Below are 22,314 nucleotides of genomic sequence, written 5' to 3'. Positions count from 1 at the left end.
CCCACCTCAGGTCTCTTGCATATACAGTTACCCATCCTGGAACACTCTTCTTGGCTCTTTCCTTCACTGGCTTCTCAAATTCCAAAACTCAGTTTATATGTCACTTTCTCTGAAATTCCTTCCCTGGCTACTCTGCGTAAGTCAGTTCCCCATCAACCTCTAAAGTTGCACTCGGTTTCTCTTCCCTAGCATTTATCCCAATTTGTAATCATATTTGACTTTGTTTACTGTCAGTTTCATCACTAAATTATACATTCCAAAACTGCAAGAACTGTATCTGTTTTAATTATCAATGTGTATTTGGCTCATACACATGCGCAAATATTTCTACTCAACAGTTATTTGTACTCAATAAGAGGGAAAGTTGAGTAAGAAAAAAGAGTAAAGCAGTATCTTGACTCACCTCTCGCAGAGGGTCACGTAAGTAGCAATCAATAATTTTGTCATATTGGTGTTCTCTTTCATACATAAATTCACAAATTTGATAGCTAGAATGTAAAGGGAAAAACTTCAGTGTATCAAACAGGGAGGTTTTTGAGATATTTGCTCTGGCACACAGGTTAGTATTAGGAAAAGTGGACCAGGTGTCCTGGCTCATGCTTATAATCCAAGCACTTTGGGAGGCTGAGGCAAGAGGATTGCTTGAGACCAGGAGTTTGAGATCAGCCTGGGCAGCATAGCAAGACCCCGTCTCTACAAAAAAACTAAAAGTCAGGTATGGTGGCATGTGCCTGTCATCTGAGCTACTACGGAAGCTGAGGCAGGAGGATTGCTTGAGACCAGGAGGTTAAGGCTACAGTGAGCTATGATCGCACCACTGCACTCCAGCCTGGTCAACAGAGGGAGACCTTGTCTCAAAAGAAAAAAAAGAAAAATTAATATAGTAGATGTGATTTCTATTGTTAAATAAAGTTACAGTGAATAACTAAGGGAGATGAGTATTTGCCGTTAACCTTTAACTATAGGTTCCAGAGGCTGCTAAATATTATGTTTATAAAAAATTTCAATGCTGAATACAAAAGAAATACTAAAACAATAGTGTATCACATAAGAAATAGTGAATATGTTAGATATTAATTGATAATTTACAAAAATTTTACATAAAGTTCCTCTGTTCAGAATTACATGTCATATAAATACAGCATGCTAGGTAAGTAGCAATGTGATCATATCATCTTATTTACTACGTCAAATACTGCATTGTCTCTAATATATCTAAGATAACCATCAACAATTTATGAAACATGGAAATATTAAAGAAAAAATCTAAAATAATAAAACATATGGCTATTTCACTTTATGTTTAAACAATTATATAAAAGTTTCATATCTGCCCTATCAATTTCTGCAAATTTTACTAATTTCTAGAATTCAATTAAAAGGGAAAAATTTTCACCCTTAGCTTTTTGTTATTTGTATAATCTTTCCTAATTAAAAAAGCAGCAATGTATCAATAAACTGGGCTTTAAGTTAAAGAAATGTAATTTAATATTTCTATGGCAAACTAATATACAGCCTCAAAACAACTTACAACTCAGCTTTTTCTGCCATCCGGATGAGTCGACTCTCTTCAAATTGAACTATGCCTCCAGCCTGCAGCAATTCTAAAAGGACCTGAGTATTTACAATAAATGAGTAAAAACACTTGAGAATTTACTAGCTCTTTAAGAGTGCATTCAGCCATGCAGACTATAACATCTAATTTTTTTCTTTTGTACTCTTAGTTGATGATATTTTGGCTTGCTGTCACATATGGAAGGGGTTAGACTGACATTATAAACTTGATCATACTGCATTTAAGCCCTATAAAAAGATAAATGGCTCCGCTTTCCAAACATGGAAAGAACGCCACAGTGTTTACGAATAAAGCCCTATTAGACATTGAGCTGACGCTCTGCTAAGCTAAAATGTCCATATATATCTTTCAAGAAGTGAATTTTTATCTCACTTTTATGTCTTATGGTTCTTTACAATCTGTCTATCCACAGCTGGTATCCATGTTTACATGTTAATTTTTTAAAAATTAAGTATTGGGGCTTTTCATAGCAGCATTATTCAAAATAGCCAAAGGGTGGAAATAATCCAAATGCCCCTCAGTGGATGAATGAATAAACAAAACATAGTATATGCATACAACGGAATACTGTTCAGTAGGAAGAAAACCTGATACATGCATGCTGCAGCATGGATGAACCTTGAACACATTCTGCCAAGTGAAATAAGCTAAATACAAAAGAACGAGTACTGTGACTGCACTTACGTGAGGGACCTAAGGTAGTAAAATTCATAGAGACTGGTAGTTACTAAGTGCTGGGGAGGAGAAAACAGGGAGTGGGAGTTATGATTTAATTGGTATGGTAGTTCAGTTTGGGAAGATAAAAGAGTTCTGGGGATGGATGGTGATGAGGATTGTACAATGTGAATACCACTGATGTATACACTTAAAAATGGTTAAAATGGTAAATTATGTGTTACGTCTATTTTACCACAATAAAAAGCAAACAAAAATATTGGAGCTCATAGAATTAATTTTTACAACACTAAGCAGCTGAAATGAGGGGACCCATATACTATTTGTATTCAATATAATTTAAGAGATAACCAAAATTTTACCAGCTGTTCTTTTACCTAGGATACTCTGCAGCAGTCACTGGGCCATAGCTGTGCGGATAAAGGGGTCACTGTTGCTATCCGATAGTCTCAACTTCCCAGCTGCGTATGATTACCACAGTGCCATAAAGCCATACTTCAGCACAGCTCTCATGGTACTTAATTTTAGTAGTTTACTTACCTGACAAAATCTGGCTATCAATACAAAATGGGTTGACTCTCTTAGTGCCCACAATTATGGTGGGTATGCTTTTTAAAGAATCCTACTCCTCAAGGCAACCTCAAGAAAGTGGCATGAACAGAAAGAAGTGGTACTCAAACAGTTACTATCTCACGATAATTAGCGGAGGGACAGGTGGATTCTAGTCTCCAGAATGGTCAGCCCTAATGCAGTGGGGTTTTAGGGCACTCTCAAAAATTAGGTATGTCAATACTCAGGACCCTGCAGCTTTTTTGTTTCAGGACCACAGCAGCTAGCAGTAGTTACCAGATTAATGATGCCAATGGAATGCAGGGTACAAGAAGTCCTAGCTGTTGCTACATAATAGGGGAAGTTTCTTTGATGTCACGGTAGATACAAGACAGATCCAGTCTACCTAGGAATTTAGTTTGATATAAGCTTCTTACACATGTACCTCTAACAATCATCCACTCTATTTTCTGGTTCCCACTGACTCTAACTTCGTATTAGGGTTTGGCACAAGTAATTGCCCCTCATGTGTAGTGAGGTCTAGCACAGAAGAATTCTTTCTGGCTTACTCTTCTTTCCTATTTTTTAGCAAAAAGAGTTCTAGTAGTTCATACCTGCTGTCTTTCAGAGTGTCGGGAGTCATCGTCAGGACTACAAAGGAATTCAAGGACCTGGCCGAAGAAAAAGTATTTTTTATTTGATATCAGCATCTAGACATTAATACTCTCATAATAAAAATAATAACTACCCTTTCAAATAACCAACTCATTCACACCCAGACATAACAAATACCACAGGTGTAGGCTACCTTCCCAACTGATTAACCTAGTACATGTAACATCAGGTGCAGGTGTGCTAACTATTTATTTATTTATTTATTGAGACAGAGTCTCACTCTGTCGCCCAGGCTGGAGTGCAGTGGCGTGATCTCAGTTCACTGCAAGCTCTGCCTCCCGGGTTCAAGTGATTCTCCTGCCTCAGCCTCCCGAGTAGCTGGGACTACAGGTGCCCGCCACCACGCCCGGCTGATTTTTTGTATTTTTTTAGTAGAGACGGGGGTTCCACTGTGTTAGCCAGGATGGTCTCGATCTCCTGACCTCGTGATCCACCCGCCTCGGCCTCCCAAAGTGTTGGGATTACAGGCGTGAGCCATCGCATCCGGCCTGGCAACATAACTCTAAGAGGCTAGGCGCAGTGGCTCACACCTGTAATCCCAGCACTTTGGGAGGCCGAGGAGGGCGGATCACTTGAGGTCAGGAGTTCAAGACCAGCCTGGCCAGCATGGTGAAACCCCATCTCTACAAAAAATACAAGAAATTAGCCGGGCGTGGTGGTATGTGCCTGTAATCCCAGCTACTTAGGAGGCTGAGGCAGGACAATCACTTGAACCCAGGAGGCCAAGGTTGCAGTGAGCCAAGATCGTGCTGCTGCACTCCAGCCTATGCGACAGAGCCAGACTCTGTCTCAAAAAAAAAAAAAAAAAAAAAAAATAGAGAGAGAAAAGAAACATAACTATAATAAGGCAGTGTTGTCAATATACCTTAACTTTAAGTTTCCTGATACGATACCATGGACCTAGCAAAGCATGGGCTTAGGAGTCAGGCCACTTGAATTTGGATACTAACTCTATTAAGACTTAATATTTACTGCTAATAATAACACACTAAGTATGACCTTACATGAATTACTTAATCTCTCCAGGCTTCAGTTTCCTCATCTATAAAAGGAGGATAACTGTCCCTATTTTAGAGCTGTTGAGAGGACTAAGGTAACATACACACATAAAGCTTTGGAACAATGTCTGCCATTGTGAAGACTCAGAAAATGTTAGTCATTTTTAGTTACTTTCTCCAGACAAAAAGTATTTTCTTTGCCACCTGTGGAAAAATAGCTATTTAAGCGGGATTACAAGAAACCTTGAAAGTCATTTGTAAGTAAATTGAGATTGTACAAAAGTAATCTTTTCTCCAGGTGATGGTCATAATAGTCTTACTACCAGTGAGATGGGGGAGATTCTTGAATTGGGAAACTCTTGAGCAACGAATTCTAGGCAATTCAGAGCAACAGAATAATTGAGAGAACACAATCTCTATAAACCAATCTCCACAAAACATACCCATACACCCATATACACATACCCCCCTAACTTAGATCCAAAACCTGAACAGGCCTCTCCTTGATAAGGTATTTACCCAATAGTCTGTCACATCAGGAAAAAGTGTAATCCAGGGAACTGTGTGCAGTAAACAGGAAAAAACCTTTTAGTTTTCACTGCTAGACACTTACCTGATCAAAAAGTGTTCTGTTTACAAACAAGGTGTTGTCAGGCTTTGCAAGCTGCCGAGCAAGGAAGGTAAAGAGACATCCTACTTGTGAGGGGGTAAAGTCTGAATTCTCCACCATAACCTGAAGAGCAAAGGAGACCATTTATTCAATACACCATTTGGTTTGATGCAAAAAAAAAAAAATACAATTAGAAGATGGGATAGCCTCATTACTGAAGACGAGTAAAAAGATTCTTTTATTGACTGTGCAACAATTGAATTCAACGCCATTTAGAATAAGCACAACCACTTCCATACTCTGAGAAGAAAACATTTTAGTGATTTTTGGCCTATTTCTATCACAATTCGGATGAGAACTGAATTGGTAAAGAGGTAGAGACATAAAGTGTAGTATTTCAAAGAAATATTAATCACGTTTCCCTCAGTAATTCTTACAGAATCCTTCTACAACTAATTTTTTTTTTTTTTGAGATGGAGTCTCGTTCTGTTGCCCAAGCTCGAGTGCAATGGCATGATCTTGGCTCGCTGCAACCTCCACCTCTTGGGTTCAAGTGATTCTCCTCCCTCAGCCTCCCAAGTAGCTGGGACTACAGGCATGTGCCACCACGCCTGGTTAATTTTTGTGTTTTTAATAGAGACATAGTTTCACCATGTTGGCCAGGCTGGTCTTGTACAATTAAATAAGCCCTACTAAAAATCTGTCCATCAACAAGGGAAGAAGAGAGCTGCTTTGAGGTTTGAGAGTAAGATAACTGAGAGTCAAGGTAGCCCAGAGAAGTCAGCTATCACACAGACCAATGAAGTGAATGGCTTCCACCTTCTATCAAGCAGTTCCTTGAAGACATGGTTTTATATAAAAGGCTTTTAACAACACACACAGTTATCAAATCATAGTCATTCCTCTGGCTTTAACTCAGCTCTCATTTCCTAAGTACTCACTATGTATAAGATGCTATAAGTGTCTTTAAGAAAATTAGGAACAAGAAGGAAAAGACAGCACATCTTAAATAAAAGGCATAATATAATGACTGCTATTATAAAGGCACAAATGATTACAGAAGCACAGTGGAAAATTTTAATTCAACTGGTTAGAGAGGGAATTTGAAAAGAAATGAGAATAGCTTTTAAGCTAAGTTTTAAAGCCCGTGCAGAAATTTTGACAAGGGGAAATGTCAACAGAGAAGGCAAACCTGGCAACGAGAAGAGTGAGAGCAAAATCTTGGACACAGAAAAACACATTTGTCAGGGGGAACAACAATATTTATTAGAATGCAGCAGCATGCAGGAAGAGGGAAACTATAGATTAAAAGGGAAGATGAGGTCTCAAATGTCATCCTAAGGAATCTAGAATGTATTCTACAGAAAACTGGGGAGCTACTAAACGTGTTCCACCAGCGGAGTTGATCATGACCAGTACTGTGCTTAGGAAAATTATCCTGTCAGCAGTACATGGGATAAAATTAACAGAAGAAAGAAACAGAAGGCAGGGAGAGCAAGATACAAGTGACTGCAGGAGTCTAAGGGAGAGACTAAAGGGCTCTTAAGTAGGGCAGTGATCATGAAAATGGAAAGAGGCAGAGAGAGGGCGGACAGGACAAGTATTCCTATGTGTGGAAACATGTGGTTAAAGGAGCAATGAAACAGGACATTTTTTGAGCCTGATTGGCAGGTGGGATAATGATGCCATTAACAGAGAGAATGCAGAAGTGTAGGAGGGAAGACCATGTACTGTTTTGGGCGAGCTGAATTCATGGGGGCAACTCTACAACAAGTCAGGGTATAGTACCCTCACACATCTATTAAAAAGTTCCAAGTTCCCTCCTTCCACCCTCCATTCAAAGATAAAGTACCAGGTTTCTCCCATTATACAACATTCCCTAGCTTTTGACCTACTTCTTGCATCCCTCTCTTTTGCCCTTTCTGCTTTTAGTCCAGTAATCATCACTTATCAAGTGCAAACTCATTATTAGAATATGTGGGTATTTCAAGTTATAAAAACTCTATCTCATACATATATATTCTTATATATATATGAGAATTCCCTCATCAACTCAGCAAGTGTCTAATTGGTTATTATCCTACAAAAGGCCATTTCCTTTCCATTTCTTCTCTTTAGCCTATTTCAGAGACCACGCTTACAAATTTTCTGGGCAATGTAAAAAGTCACAAATTAATAGATGTTTCCTCTCTGTCTGCAGCCATTCAGCACACATGATAACATCCACTGGCCTGTTCTCTGGTCACTGCCTATACTCCTCCTCTCACCGGCTCCCTCACAAGTACATGTTAACCAATCAGCTCATCTCTAGCACTAGAAATGAAAAAAATAATCTCAAAATCTCATTCTTCATTGACGCAAGGTAAACACTATCAAGACAACATACAAGAATGGCAAGTCACCAACAGAAATAGTCAAATACTTATGGAGCTTTCTCTTCATTTGGATCACTCTTCCAACTTAGTATAGTTTTAAACTCAAATTACAATGTAACCAACTTACATTTATCTGACATCTGCTGGGTTACAGGCATTGTGCTGGATCTGTTCTAGGTATGCTAAAACAATGACCAAAACAGTAATAATAATAATAATTAGAATAATCCTCACAGTCTCTACCTTCAGGAAGCTCAAGTCTAGATAAGACAGATAAGAAAATATGTAAACATGACACTACAGTGTGCTAACTGAAGCATAAAGTGTTGCCTGAGCACAGACAAGGAGCAACTAATCAACCTAGATGTGTGGGAGAGCATTCAAAAGTTTCTCATAGATGGTATTTCAGTTAAGTCTTGGGAAATGATTAGGAACTTGCCAGTCAGTGAAAGGAAAAGGCATGACAGGCTGAAAGAAAACCCTTGCAAAGAACATAAACTATGAACACACCACAGAGGGTCTAGTGAATTCTAATATTTTAATATGGTTGAGGGTCCTAATACAAGGTGTGTGGGGTAGGATGACGAGGTGGATGACAGAAGGGACCAGTTATAGAGACCTAGTCAGGACCAGAATATATAGAGGGATCTTGGATGTTCAACAGTTTAGACGGGTATGGCAGAAACTATTACTTATGCTCCAACATCTAGTCTTCCCTCCTAACTTAGAAACGGAACTTCTCAAGGCTGGGCGCAGTGGCTCACACCTGTAATCCCGGCACTTTGGGAGGCTGAGGTGGGCGGATTACCTGAGGTCAGAAGTTCGAGACTAGCCTGGCCAACATGGTGAAAACCCCATCTTTACTAAAAATACAAAAATTAGCTGAGTGTGGTGGCAGGTGCCTCTAATGCCAGCTACTCTGGAGGCTGAGGCAGGAGAATCGCTTGAACCCAGGAGTAGTGAGCTGAGATCGTGCCACTGCACTCTAGCCTGGGCAACAGAGCAAGACTCAGTCTCAAAAAAAAAAAAAAGAAGAAGAAGAACAGAACTCCTCATGTTTAGCTAAGCACATGGTTACAAGAATACAGACTATGTTTCTCCATCTCCCCCACCAACTAAGGGGCCTTATACGGTGTAAGAGGAATTGTATTACACAGCTTTTAAGAAGTTTCCTTAAGGAGAGGGAACATTTTCTTCATCTCTTTCTACATTCAGGCTGGCTAGAATGCAGAGGTAATAGCAGGAGCCTGAGCAGCCATTTTGGTTGGAAAGATGGAAATCACGTACTAAGTGTAATACTAAGACAGAAGGAATCTGCGTCCCTGAGTTTATGAAGTCACTCTACTAAACCAGGTTGCCTACTTCCAGACTTCTATGAGAAAAATTAATTCCCATCACAATTAAACTATTGTTATTTTGGGTTTTCTCTCACAGCAGAACTTAATTCCAAATGACCAATAGGAAGCCATGGAAGAGTATTAGGTAGAAGAGAGGCAAGGTCACAAATTAAAGGAGGACAAGACTGGGAATAAATCTAGGTGAAAATTCTCCATACTAGCCAACTCAATCAAACTGGCATCATCTGACAGGTCAGCAATCCTATTTTCATAATCATCACTGCCTGTCTTACAAGGTTAAATTAATATTAATTGATAGCTCAAAAGAAATAATGTATATAAACATACAGAACTATTATAAATGTAGCATATTGATGTTATGCACAACTAGAAAACACTTTAATTCTGGTGTCTTGTCCAAAATAATTTAACATTAAAAGAAAGAAACCTCCACTTTACAGCCAAATGAACAAAAATAAAAACTCTAAGCTTTCAACTACAAGAGGAAACTGGCCTGCCTGAAGTCATGCAGATGGAAAAGCAAAGAACCTTTCCCTGCATTCTTCATTAGCAACAGCATCAATCTCAAAACAGCTTTCTCCTGAATCTAATTAGATTTATACTGGGATGATCATTTCTGTGTGCCTCAAATCCATTCTTAAGTGTCATCCAGCATCTCAGTGCCATGATAGAATACGGCACTGCCTTAGCAACAAAGTGAAGTTGGCATGAGACACAGGAAGATTCTTCATATTAATTGTTTTCTCAAAGCACTCTAAAGTTAGTCTCTATTATTACACGTAATCATACTAACATAGCAATTATCACCATATGCCTTTCTCACAGTACTGCTCTCTATTCCGGTCCCCAGTCTAAAGCCAACATACACTAAAAATTTTTTAAAATAAATAATTAGTACTTAATTCAGCTCTTGAGGACAAAGACACCATAATAAAATTTTAAGATATGATTCCAAGAAACCACCTAACAAGATTATTTTATAACCTGCTATAAAACAGCTCAACTATCTTAATATAAATAACAATATAAAGACATGTATTCTTTGAATACTTACTTTCAACAAAATATCCACAATTCGCTGTTGATATTCCACAGCTTGCTTGTCATTTTTAAAATCTTCAAAAGTCTAAAAGGGAGAAATAAATTTTTTAAAGTAATTATTATTTGCACATGTAGAAGAAAACAAGTTATTAAATTCTTGTTAATAAAATCCAAGTAATTTCTCAAATAAGATAACTATTCCTCATTAGGTTTTGTCTTATACACCTTGCGTGACATTATTTTTAGTGAGTCAATTAGAAAGCTATGGCATTTAATATTGCACAGTATTGTGAGACTTAAAAAAAAAATCACAAATAAGAATTTGAGAAAGGAAGGAAGGCAAAGTCCATAAGCAAAAAAGAGAGCGATAACACTAATGAAAAGAGTTAATTTGGGAGCAAAGGTTTGAGAACAGAAGGATAAAATACTACATGTTCAGCCATCATTCAGTCTATGTTATTTGGAAATAACTAAGACACATTTTATTAGCTGTCATAAAAATAACTTTCACAATTTCCATGACAATTAAGAAAAATGATGTCCAAAGATAGGCATTTTAAAAAATTATTATGGTAAAAAAAATGTTAAAATTCTCAAGCCTACTTACTATTCTCAAAACACTGCCAACTATAGCAACTTTTATTTTATGTAACTGATCAAGCACAGCCAAAATACTTTGAACATAACATGCATCAAAATAAATTACAATACCAGATTCTGTTTGTCAGTATATGTAACAGCATGTCACAAAAAACCTAGTATATATAGTATATATGAAGAAATTGAGATTATGTCCACTATCAAAAAATGGAAATGAAAATTTTTACTGAACAATAAGAATGATGAAAGACTTAAAGATAGTTCCTATGGTTTTCACTTAGTTCATTTGATTCTGAGAAATGTTTAAATCCACGTAGCACTAATTTATTGCTATTTCCTTGAAACAAGAAAATGAAGTACGCATTGTCCCAGTAGACTTAAAATAAAAAGGAATTTCACAGCCATGAACTTTCAAGACTACATCATAGTCCTGTTCAAACAAGAGTAGTTACTGTTCTTTAAATGGGCCTGAATTTCCCCCAATTTCTCCAAAGTACCTTTGCTCATGCTGTTCTCTTATTAGCATGTCCTTCCCCTCCTTCTCCTGTTTGATGCACAGAAAAACAAAATATTCTCAACTTTTTTTTTCAACTAGTCTGCTTTACTGCCAGGTAGCTGGGAAATGCTGAAAAGAGTTACCAAGGAGACGGTAGGAACTCTTACTGTGGAAGGCTCAAATAGAAGTTATTCTGATGTATATGTGGGTTGAATATGACCCTGACTGAAGATAGGAAGACGGACTACAAAGTCTTTCTCAGTTCTATCTTCGGATTCATGAGAACAACAAACACACACATACACCCATCCCTGCCTGCTAAAGTGAGATGATACTCTGCAGGTACAAAGGGAAGGTACCATCCACTAATGTAAGTGCTATTCAACTAAAATACAAAACCATGGAGAATTAACACAAGCATTTAAAAACTACGGCAGTGACAGCAAGTAAAAAAGAATTTCCTTCACCATTTTCCTTTTGGCAGCATGTAGTCACTCCTTTGAAACAGATATTGGTAGTCTGATTCTGTGAACATAATTAAGTGGTGATATACCACAGTGTGAATATTATGATATGCTTAATGACTATTTTGGTGGTAGTTAACATCTGCCACCAAAATGGCACATTGTTAGACCATTATCATCCCACAAAAATGCTTCTAATTATGGATGTTTACTAGAGGAATAATATGCAAAGATGTCCTAATGGAGAATTACAGTTTCTGAAGTACAAAGGTAGACCTAAAACCCAAGTTGTAAGTCATCTGTGAATTTGGACATAAAAAATTATTTCCGTAGTACTTCAAAAATTACTATGGGGTTTCTGTAAAATAATGATAGCAAGCTACCTCCTAATCCACGGGTCAACATTCTCTGTAAAGAGCCAGACGGTAAATATTTCTGGCTTTGGGGCTACATGTGGCCTCCATCACAGATTCTTCTTTATGAGGCTGATTTGCCTCTTAAAATATCTTTCAAATCCTTTCACTTCTTGGTATCCCCACTGCCACTGCCCTAATTTAAGTTACCATTATCTTCTATTTAGATTACTACAAAATTTACTAACAGATCTCCCTGCCTCCATCTTATCTCATTTCAATCCATTTGTATGCCCCCAAATTCATGTTGAGAATCTAATCACCAATGTGATGGTATTAGGAGGGAAGCCTCTCGGACGTGTGCCTAAACCAACAGAATCTGCCAGCACCTTGATCTTGGACTTCCCAGACTCTAGAACTGTGAGAAATACATTTCTGTTGTTTATGAGCCACCCAATCTATGCATTTTGTTATAGCAGCTCAAACAGCCTAAGACACAAGAGTCAAAGGGAATCTTTTTAAAGTATAAAATTAATATATTTTTCTTCCTAAAAGGCTTCAATTGCTACCAACTGCTGTAGTATAAAGTCCAAATTTTGGCCAAGTGTGGTGGCTTACGCCTCTAATCCCAGCACTTTGGGAGGCCAAGGTGGGCAGATCACCTGAGGTCAGGAGTTTGAGACCAGCTTGGCCAACATGGTGCAAAAATTAGCCAGGTGTGGTGATGTGTGCTATAATCCTGGCTACTGGGGAGGCTGAGGCAGGAAAATCACTTGAACCCAGGAGGTGGAGGTTGCAGTGAGCCGAGATCATGCCATTGCACTCCAGCCTGGGAGACAAGAGCAAAGCTCCATCTCAAAAATGAAGGAAGGAGGGAAGGAGGGAAGGAAGGAAGGAAGAAAAGAAGGAAGTCCAAATTTTTTATTGCAGGTTGCAAGACTCGGTATCTGCCTACCTCTCTGGATTTGTTTCTCTCTGTACTTCTCTATATACTTAAAAGATGCAGCTATATTGAATTTTTTTCAATTACTTGAATACTCATTGCTCTGTCTCATTTCCAGGCCTTTCTATATATTCAGCCCTTTGCCTACAATATTTTTTCCTACCCTTCCCCTGACTAACTTCTATTCATGTTTTGAGACTCAGTGTAGACACCATTTTATCTCAGAAACATTCCCTAACGTTCCAGTAGGTGCCCCTCATTAAGTGTTCCTATAGCATCCTGTACTTCCCCTAAGGCATATATTACACTGTGCTATAATTATTTATCTACAAGTCTGGATCCTCTTCCTCCACAAAAGCAGTTTATATCTTGTTGCCAAGGCTGCATCCCCTAATGAGGATAATACATGGGATATACCATGCACTCAAATATTTGTCAACCAAATCAGAGACTGTTTTGAAGCCTTACTATAAATCCCAGTGTCATAATTCAGACATCAGCATAATTCCAAATGTGTTTCGGTGCTACCACAGCCCTTAAAGAAATAAAAACTACATTAAGTTCTTTGTTTTCTCTAACACTCTTTCTAAACCTCCTCCTCCATCACTTCTTGTTTCTTTTTTTCCTATGTGCCAGTCACCAACTACCCTTATGTTCCCCTCTGGACATTTAAAATTTCCTAAACCAACTAGATCTGACTTCTAAGTTTCTCCCTCTCTTCTTTCTATGCAATTAATGTTACTACTTCTGATGTCAGGTTTTCAAATTAAACCAATTCAAATGATAATAACCTTCTCATGAGTACTTACCTTTTTAAAATAATTTAATAGTTTATTATATTTATATAATTCAATTTATAAAAGTAGTATATGCTTATTAGGGAAATTTGCTTCATCTCACAGAGTTAATCACTATTAATATTTAGGTGTATTTCCGTCCTGTCTTTTTTTCTCCAAATACTGTGTATATGTGTGTTTTGCATATTCGTGTGCCTGCTGCTTTCGCTAAACACTATAAGCATTTTCCATAATATCAAAAGCTTTTCAAAAAACAACAATACCATTTAATTCAGAAGATACATTATATCTAATTACTCCCCAGGGGCATTTGCACAGACAACCTGGCTCACCCAAATTGTACATGTTCATCTCTAATTGAACACGTATAAAGGTGTTTTTTCAGCAAAAAGCTTCCACGTTCCATTTCGACTCCAGCTATTTTTACTATCATCACTACCACATCTCCTTCAGCATCTCCCTTCCATATTTTGTATGCCAGGCCCTCAGTTCTCCTTAACTTTTTGATGAGTGTGTGTTAGACAGAGAGGAAGAAAGAGAGAGAAGGAGAGAGGGAGGAAAGGAGGGAGGGATAGAAGGAGGGAGGGAGGAAGAGGGAAAGGGAGGAAGGCAAGGAACTAGAGAAAAAAATGGGTAGCACAACAAAATTAAACATTTGAAACCCTGACTTACTGCTAGTGCATAAAAACTGTACCTGCATAAGAATTATGATTTTTCTATTAAAAAATATTGCTTTTTCTTTTTTCTTTTTTTGAGACAGAGTCTCTCTCTGTAGCCCAGGCTGGAGTGCAACGGCACAATCTCAGCTCACTCATTATTGCTCTGTCTTCTTTGAAAACACCTTAAAATAATACTGTCTCTTACCAGTGCCAATACATTTAGAAATTCTCTTGTGTCAAAATGTAGCAAAGTCCGAATGTAAGGATAGATTTCTTCCTCAGGAGAAGCCTCTGCTGAATGCAAGCGAATTAGAAATTCAAAAACCTGCAAGTTGGGAAAAAAATGTTGATTATTTTCTCACCTGACAAAGTATCTTGCTGAAGCAGTGATTCTCATTTGAATAAAATAAAGGCAGGCTGAATTCAGTTTAAATTGCTACTGTATTTTAAGTTCTCTCTTAAATTCTTTCTCAGCTCTAATTATTGACTTTAGTAATAGTGTGTAAGCTCTCTCCTGCAACAGGTGATAGCTCCTGACCCACGTGTAAGCCTCTACTGCAATTTGTCTTCAGTGCGTCTTAACCAGAGACGGAGAGCAGTCAAAAGGCTATAAAAATAGTACCAACCTGGTTTTTAACCAAGGGAACAAGATCTTCAGGGATGTCACCAAGGGGATAGGCACGACCTGCTAGACAACAGCTAGAAGAAAAGAATGAGAATGGATCTGGTGACTTGTAAAGGGGATAACTTTCAAGCGAGTAACACATTGTTTCTCAAACTTGAGATACTAGTTCAATTTGTAAGTAGGCTCAGCTTTTGTCAGTTAGGTCAAGTTCCAAAGCAGGTGAAGATGACACCCAGTTTAGAAAATGTGGGCAACAGATATGGAGGTGAGGTAATGCATCCTGTGACTGAGTGGGAGCTTTCGTTTCTTCGTATGTTTCCTAAGAAAAATCAATGCTCTATTAAAGGGGCAAGAAGGAATGAGGACAGACTTCTAAAGGCCTCTATACCCAGCGTCTAGAAAGATGGTGCCTAATGGCACCATTATACTACGATTAACCTGTTAAAAGCCTGGCGTTCTCAGATACTGTTAAACCAGGGGCTCTAAGAATGGTATTAAAGATGGGGAAAGAGGCTAAATGTCTGGGAAGTCTGCGACAGGACAAACCGGGGAGAATTAGAATCTGAAGAGAAATTCACCCTACAGTTTTACCTCCAAATCAAACCTTCTTCATGTCTGAAGACTTGCCTTGTGAGCTGAATTACTACAAATGTCATCTGAACATGTCTACCTTTTTTCTATTTTTTGGGGGGGAGGGAGCAAATTTTAAAGCTTTTTGAACTACAATTTTCAATGTTAGACTGGAGACAACTGGACACCAGCATATCCCGAAGAGTTTAAAGTACAGATGATAAAGCACAAAGTAAACGTATTTCTTTCACACTAAAGAATCAATGTAACAAGTGTGAAACAGGTTTCAAAGTTAACTCTGACGTTAGATATGAGCTAAAATGATGCTCTGCTAGGTTCTGCCACCTTCCTGCCAAATAGCCATCTACCTAAAAGTTCTATCAGGGCTCAATTCTGAGCTGGCATAGTCTACTAGAATGAACCCTGCTCCAGGAGTCAGGAGATAAACATTCTAGTTTTACCTCTGTTACTTTTTCATGATTTGAACAAGTCTCTTGCCCTCATATATAGAAACAATACACATCCCACATAGTTGTCACTAGTAAACATAAAAAACCCGGGTTTCAACACCAAGGTTTCTCAACCTCAGCCCTACTGATACTTCGGGCCAGATAATTCTTTGTTGTGCTACTCTGTGCATTGTATGATGCTTAGCAGCATCCTTCGCCTCTGCCCACCAGATACCAGTAGCATCCCTTCTCTAGCCCCAGTTATAACAACCAAAAATGTCTCTAGATGTTGCCAAACATCTCCAGGGAGTAGGAGACAAAATTATCCATGGTTGAGAACCACTGCTCTACATAAAAGAATTGTGCAAAATTAAAAGTACTATATAGATAAGAGATCATAGTATCTCTAAAAATATAGGAAAAATATAGAAAGAACATACATGCAGATGAATAAATAAAACAATCTTACCTAATATATACAAGGAGCTTATTGCCCATAACAACTTGTTCATCTAAAATAGAAAGAGAAGTATCTTCAGCAATTTTCTCTCAAAACCTTTTCAGAAAAATAATCTTTATGTAGAAACAAAAAAATAAAACTTGGCATTTAAGGTGAGGTAAGTATATTCCCAAATAACAGGAAGTTAAGATCACTTTATTGGTTTTTGAGTTTCCATTAGATTCTTGTCACAGACACAAGAGCAATATAAGCTACTCTAAGATAGATGTAGAAGGAATAGATCTGAGGGTAGAGATCTATGTACTGTTGGCCTAACTAACTTGGGGCCAAGGGAAGGTGTAGGGCAGGCAATGAGCTGATGAACTGTACATCAGAACCAATTAATTAGTGTTAAGGCATAACCATACTGTCTTCTTATTTGTAATATGGACTTTTACCACCTACCGTGCTCTAGGCTGAAAAGGCCATTGTTCCCAAATGTTTAAAGTAACAGAACTAAACTAAATGATCTTTAGGGCCCTTTCTATTCTTAAGTTACATAAAAAATGTAAGATTCTGCCATCTTGTGATACGAGCCTGTTCTCTGACTAAAGAAATCAGAAAGATAATATGACAAAGTTTGAAGCCAAGGGGTCAAGGGCAACACAGAATGGAGCAGGAGCATCAACAGGGTGAAGTGACTGGGAACGCCCACAGCGCACAGATGATAGGAATCTGTGATTGGCAATAATGAAGAGCTGGAGTTTCTATTTTTGGTAATATGAATACTGGACATAATGCAAGCCAAGTGTATGCCTTTATCAGTAATCTTTCACAAATACTCAAAATCTGTGATGTTGTTAGTGCATGTAAACATGAATTGCTCCAAATGTAGGAATAACTACATTTTGCTTCCATTCCAAATGTCATTTGATTCACATCAACTAGTATGACACATGGTGATCACCACCTGCATGGCATAACAACTTAATGTTTATTGGCTAACTAGATAAACACGAGTGAAAGAAAAATAAAGTCTCAGGATCCCAAACTCACTATGCCAAAAGGAAAAGTTAAGCTTCGGAACTGAGTCATGTAAAAAACAAAAACAAAAACAAAAACAAACAAACGAAAATCCTGGCTCCCTTTGGTTCCTAAACAGATTGCTGCAAGATAGAAGGCCATGTCTCCCCAGCTGGCCTCCCTCACCCTGACAATGTAAATTAATAGCTGATCTTCACAGGCACTGGACAAAGATAAGACTATAAATTATTCCTCAGCCCATCCCAAGACAAATGCATATTTGACTTCTTCCTCTATTCTATGTTTACTTTACTGTTGTACCTGAGCGAGTTAGAAAAACGCCACACTTTGAGACGAATTAAGAGTCTTTTATTCAGCCGGCAGCCAAAGAGAAGGCTAACGCTCAAACTTCTCTCGGCCCCGAGGAAGGGGCTTAACTTTTATACTTTGGTTTAGAAAGGGGAGGGGAGCTTAAATGCAACAACTCTTCAGAAGTAAAAACATGCAAAAAAATTAAAAGGACGAATGGTTACAGGGAAACAAACAATTTAAAAGACAAATGGTTACAAAAAAAGCAAGGTACCAGGTGCGGGGCTCTAAATCCTTCATAAGAGTTAGATATGGGCACTACGCTGGACACAAACTCAAGGCTTTATGGTGTTATCTTTTGAGCAAAATGCTGGGAACTTCATACATGGTTTGTTCCAGTACCTTATCAGTTAACTGGACTCCTTTGATATGTTGACAATCTGCTTACACAGGTTAACTCCTTGAGGAAAGAGGGGTGGGTAAGGAGTCCTTAATGTCTTGTAAATCAAGGGGGCCAGATGGAGCTCGTCCAGCTTTCTCAGCTAAGGGAGTCTATTCATGTGGAAACAAGGCTAGGTGATTACGAGAGCAAAAGGGAGAGTCTAAAAACAGGGTTAGTGAAAACAAGGTTGGGCATTACATTACCTTCTGTAAAATGCAGATTCACTGAGCATGAGACAAATGCATAATTAACTGTTCCTCTTTTCCCTCTTGCCCACTCTCTACCCTTTAAACACTGAAGTTCTCAAAACCCTCTGTGGAAAAAGCACAGGCCGAAGAGCCTACTGTAGCTTGTGTCTGTTTCTCCTAGTGTGTCCTCAACCTTGGTAAAATAAACCTCTAAATTGAGACTTGTCTCAGACATTTTTTGATTTACACACCTTTCTTGCTGGAAATCTCAGGTAGAATATATCTAGCTCACGATATTCCTAGAGAGAGCTAAACGTATTTGTTTAACTTACCCATCTCCATTATTCCACTACTGTGAGCCTCTTATGAGCAGAGTATGTGACATTTCTGTATTTCTAGCATCGAGAATAGTGTCTGGCACATACGTAGGTAATTAGTAAATTGTATGCTGAAATGAACTGACACAGTACTTAATTTTCTACAACCTTTCTCTTCCCAATATCTTCTTTTAGACAACTTTTCATTATAAAAGATCATCAATTCCATTCAGACGTTTTAATTCTCCACTTTCATTTCTGGTAGATAGAGATGTGAAAGGCAATTTTCAACTTTGCCTCAAAAAGATTAGGTTCAGGGCTACTATTAGGTACGGGAAGTTAAGACTATAAAATGACTCATTCACCCCCACCCTTACAGTAAAAAATTATAAAACCTGGACATCATACAGAAAGTAACTACCTGAAGATACCAAAGAGTTGCTGAGGACTGAGCAGAAGCACGAACTGGTGAGGACTTCAGCCTCATTTGGGGGAGGAGAGACAGGCAGCCACACTGTCCTTTCTTCTGGCCTGTCCCTGAGGTAAGCGTACTCTGAACTGCACACATAGGGAGGCATGGAAAGGCCCCTAACCTTCCTGGCACGGTGGCGATCAGAAAAGTGAGGTCAGGGAACCAAGACTATGGAATGGAGTTGGGGAATCCCAAAAGGTAAAGAATCAAAGAAGAGATCCCCAAATTGTCTGCCCACATCTGGAGTGGATCCATTTACTAAACCACCATGCAGGAAAAAGACTCAAAGCAGCTTAGTCAAAGACAAAAAACCAGGATCAAGAATGGAGCTCCCTCTCTGAAGGTTTTGGAGTGAGGAGAGAAACACGTGGGCTCTGGTGGAGAGTTCCTTCACTTGGAGAAGCGGAGATAGGGAGTTAGCTGTACAAGTAAATTACCACCTCTGTGGCTTTTGGCCTGGGTCTAAGTGCTGTCTGTGTGGCAAGCACAGCAGAGCTGGAGGCCATCACAGAAAAAGCAACAATCTTTCTGGCAAGGGAAACGTGAAGTTAAGAAACATAAACAGTTTAAAAATTAGGAGAAACTTGCCGGGAGGCCGAGGCAGGAGAATGGCGTGAACCCGGGAGGCGGAGCTTGCAGTGAGCCGAGATAGCGCCACTGCAGTACGGCCTGGGCGAAAGAGTGAGACTCCATCTCAAAAAAAAAAAAAAAAATAGGAGAATCTTGCAAAGAAAAGAGAAAGAGGAAGGATCCCCAAACTCTGTCTACCCTCATCACTGTCTGACCCCTGAGCCATGCGTGTGGATCAGAATCAAAGCAGATCAGCCATCCAGAAATGACCTGAGGAGAGACTGGAGCTGCACAAGAGAGAGGGTTTGCAATTCAAGCCCACCAAGAAAATTATCTGATAAAACAATGGAAGACGATACTCAGTGGTGAAAAATACCTGATAGAGCAATGGAGAAAAATACTCACTGGAGAACCCATACTCTCCACACAATGTAACATTCATAATATCCAGATACAGTCCAAAATTATCCAGCATGAAAAACCAAGAAAATAAAATATATTCTTCTTAAAAGTGAATCAAGTCCAATCCTGGGATGAACAAAATGTGAGAACAAGCAAAGACTTTAAAGCGCTATTATAATTATCCTTAAGCAAAAGAAATGGTTTCAGTGCGTGAAAATTTCAACAGATAAATGAAGAGTTGCAGCAGAGAAAACAGAAACAAGAACTAAATGGAAATTAGACCGAAAAATATAACTGTTGAAAATAAAAAATCACTGAGCAGATTTAACAGTTGAATTGACATGAAGGAGTTAAGAGCAAATGAATATGAAGGAAGAGCAATAGAAATCATCCAAGGTGAAAAACAGAGAGGAAAAAAGACCAAACAGAACACAATCAAAACCCAGAGAAACAGACCTCAGAAATGGTAGAGTAAGGACCTGCAAAAATCTCCATAAAAGCAATACAAATACTGGTAAAAACTGTCAAATTGGCTTTTTCAGAACTCTTGAAATTAACTAAAAATTTGCCATAATCTGAGGAATGTTTATTCAGAAAAATGCCTGAATCTCAGGAAGACCAGTGAATTTTAGAGTTTTAACTTTATGTATTGCCATCTCCCTTTCTCCAGCTCTACTGTAGTTTTGAAAACCAATATTGCCTTACAACTTGGGCAGCTGTGAAAACAAGTGGAACACAGTGGGTTTGATAGCGACAGGGGGTAGTCAAATGCCTAGGCAGATAGGGGCGGGTCCCTTGTGAAACCCCACCTTCAAGCCAAAAAACAGCCTGAAGGCTGAAAGACCAGATTACTGGTCCGGATGAAACCTGCAAATTGGAGTGAGAGCTTCTGTTTCTGTCTGCACATCCTTTCCCAGTTGATTCTTTCTGAATAATGCCTTTTAACCAATCGAATGTTGCCTTTTCCAATACTGCTACAGCCTGCCCCTCCCCTATTCTGAGCCCACAGTAGCCCCAGACTCACCACATTGAGGGGACTTGCCCGCCTTCGGGTAGTGGGACCACCCCTGTATCCCCTCTCTGCAGAAAGCCATTTCATCATTCAATAAAACTCCCTACCTTGCTCACTCTTCAATTGTCAGCATATCCTCATTCTTCTTGGATGCTGGACAAGAGCTGGGGACCCACCGAGTGTGGGTACCTAGAAAGGCTGTTACACTGGCCTTTTGCCTTCGCTGGCAAAGGGCAGCCACCCCACACAATGCGGCCAGAGGCCGACCGAGCTGCTAACATGCTGCCGTCCATCAGGCTATGGATGGTAAAACTAAAAGAGCTAATTAGCACACTAACACCCCATCTGGGGCTTCAGGGTCGTGGGCACCCTTGTCTGGGTGCTGCTGCATTCCCCTCAAGACCGCGGGCCTCACATGGAGCTTGCTCCTGTGTCAGCACTTGGGAGTGGCCAGCCGGATCCCACACTGGCTTGCTCATGTGCTCCTTCCCACAAGGGGCTGAGCGCAGCAGGCCAAGACGACAGGGTGCCCCTGCTGCAAGTCCGGCAAAGGACCGAGAGAAAATTCCTGTGTCAATCTTGTAGCCCCTCAAACGCCCCATCCTCAGAGAATTGTCACTATTTGACCTATCTGGCAGCTTACTTAAAAGCTCCATTTTCAGGGCTTATTTTTTTTTGCCCTAACTCAGAACTCACTCTGTGGGAACAGCACTATCCCCAGGACATTTGTGAAAACAGTCAGTGCCATTGTTCAACATTACAGCAGGCTGAGACAGTGTTAGTAGTTGGGACTAATAAGTGGTGCACCAAAAACCTTAAAAGGAAAAACTGGAGAACGGGAGATCGGCAGGGGCTTTTGAAGAGTTCTAACATATTCCTGGAGTGCTAAAAGGATGTGTGCATATAAAGGGCTTTGCACATACCCAGGGAAATTCTCAAAGGCCCTAATTTATAACCCATGGCTGACTTTGCAGCTCTGTGCAAGCAGGAAGGGAAGGCTACAGCAGAATTCTAAACTGCCTGCCAAAGAACTGAAAATTCCAACATAAAATGAAGCAGGAACTGATAGGATTAAAGTGAGAGAGGGACAATTCAACAATATTTGGAGACTTCAATATCCCACTTTCAAAAACAGAACAATCAGTAGAAGATGAACAGGAAAAAGAAGACTTGAACAAAACTATAAGCAAACTAGACCTAACAGACAAAGAAGCCCAGAGAATTTCACCCCAAAATATGGCACCATGGTGTGCAGATTATTTTAAATTAAGGGTCATTGAAGGTCAGCATATGCTGGGAGAGACTTGTGAAAGGAAAATAAATCTTG

At 39.2% G+C, this 22,314-nt stretch overlaps 1 protein-coding gene across 1 annotated transcript in view; it reads right to left on the bottom strand.

Annotated features, from left to right (window-relative positions):
- The window catches only part of VPS8 (VPS8 subunit of CORVET complex), a 262,424-nt gene that overhangs the window by 124,487 nt on the left and 115,623 nt on the right, over positions 1 to 22,314 (bottom strand). Inside the window, exons 28-35 of the mRNA XM_063602631.1 lie at positions 16,283 to 16,325; positions 14,796 to 14,868; positions 14,375 to 14,494; positions 9,871 to 9,942; positions 5,087 to 5,206; positions 3,415 to 3,471; positions 1,532 to 1,614; positions 404 to 488 (exon numbers count right to left, since the gene is read on the bottom strand). Of these exons, the coding sequence (XP_063458701.1) occupies positions 404 to 488; positions 1,532 to 1,614; positions 3,415 to 3,471; positions 5,087 to 5,206; positions 9,871 to 9,942; positions 14,375 to 14,494; positions 14,796 to 14,868; positions 16,283 to 16,325 (653 nt within the window). The remainder of the gene's footprint in view (positions 1 to 403; positions 489 to 1,531; positions 1,615 to 3,414; positions 3,472 to 5,086; positions 5,207 to 9,870; positions 9,943 to 14,374; positions 14,495 to 14,795; positions 14,869 to 16,282; positions 16,326 to 22,314) is intronic.

Source organism: Pan paniscus, chromosome 2 (assembly GCF_029289425.2).
Source record: "Pan paniscus chromosome 2, NHGRI_mPanPan1-v2.0_pri, whole genome shotgun sequence".
Taxonomy (NCBI): Eukaryota; Metazoa; Chordata; class Mammalia; order Primates; family Hominidae; genus Pan; species Pan paniscus.
Note: the sequence above shows the minus strand (reverse complement) of the source record. Positions and strands in the feature narration are given on the sequence as shown.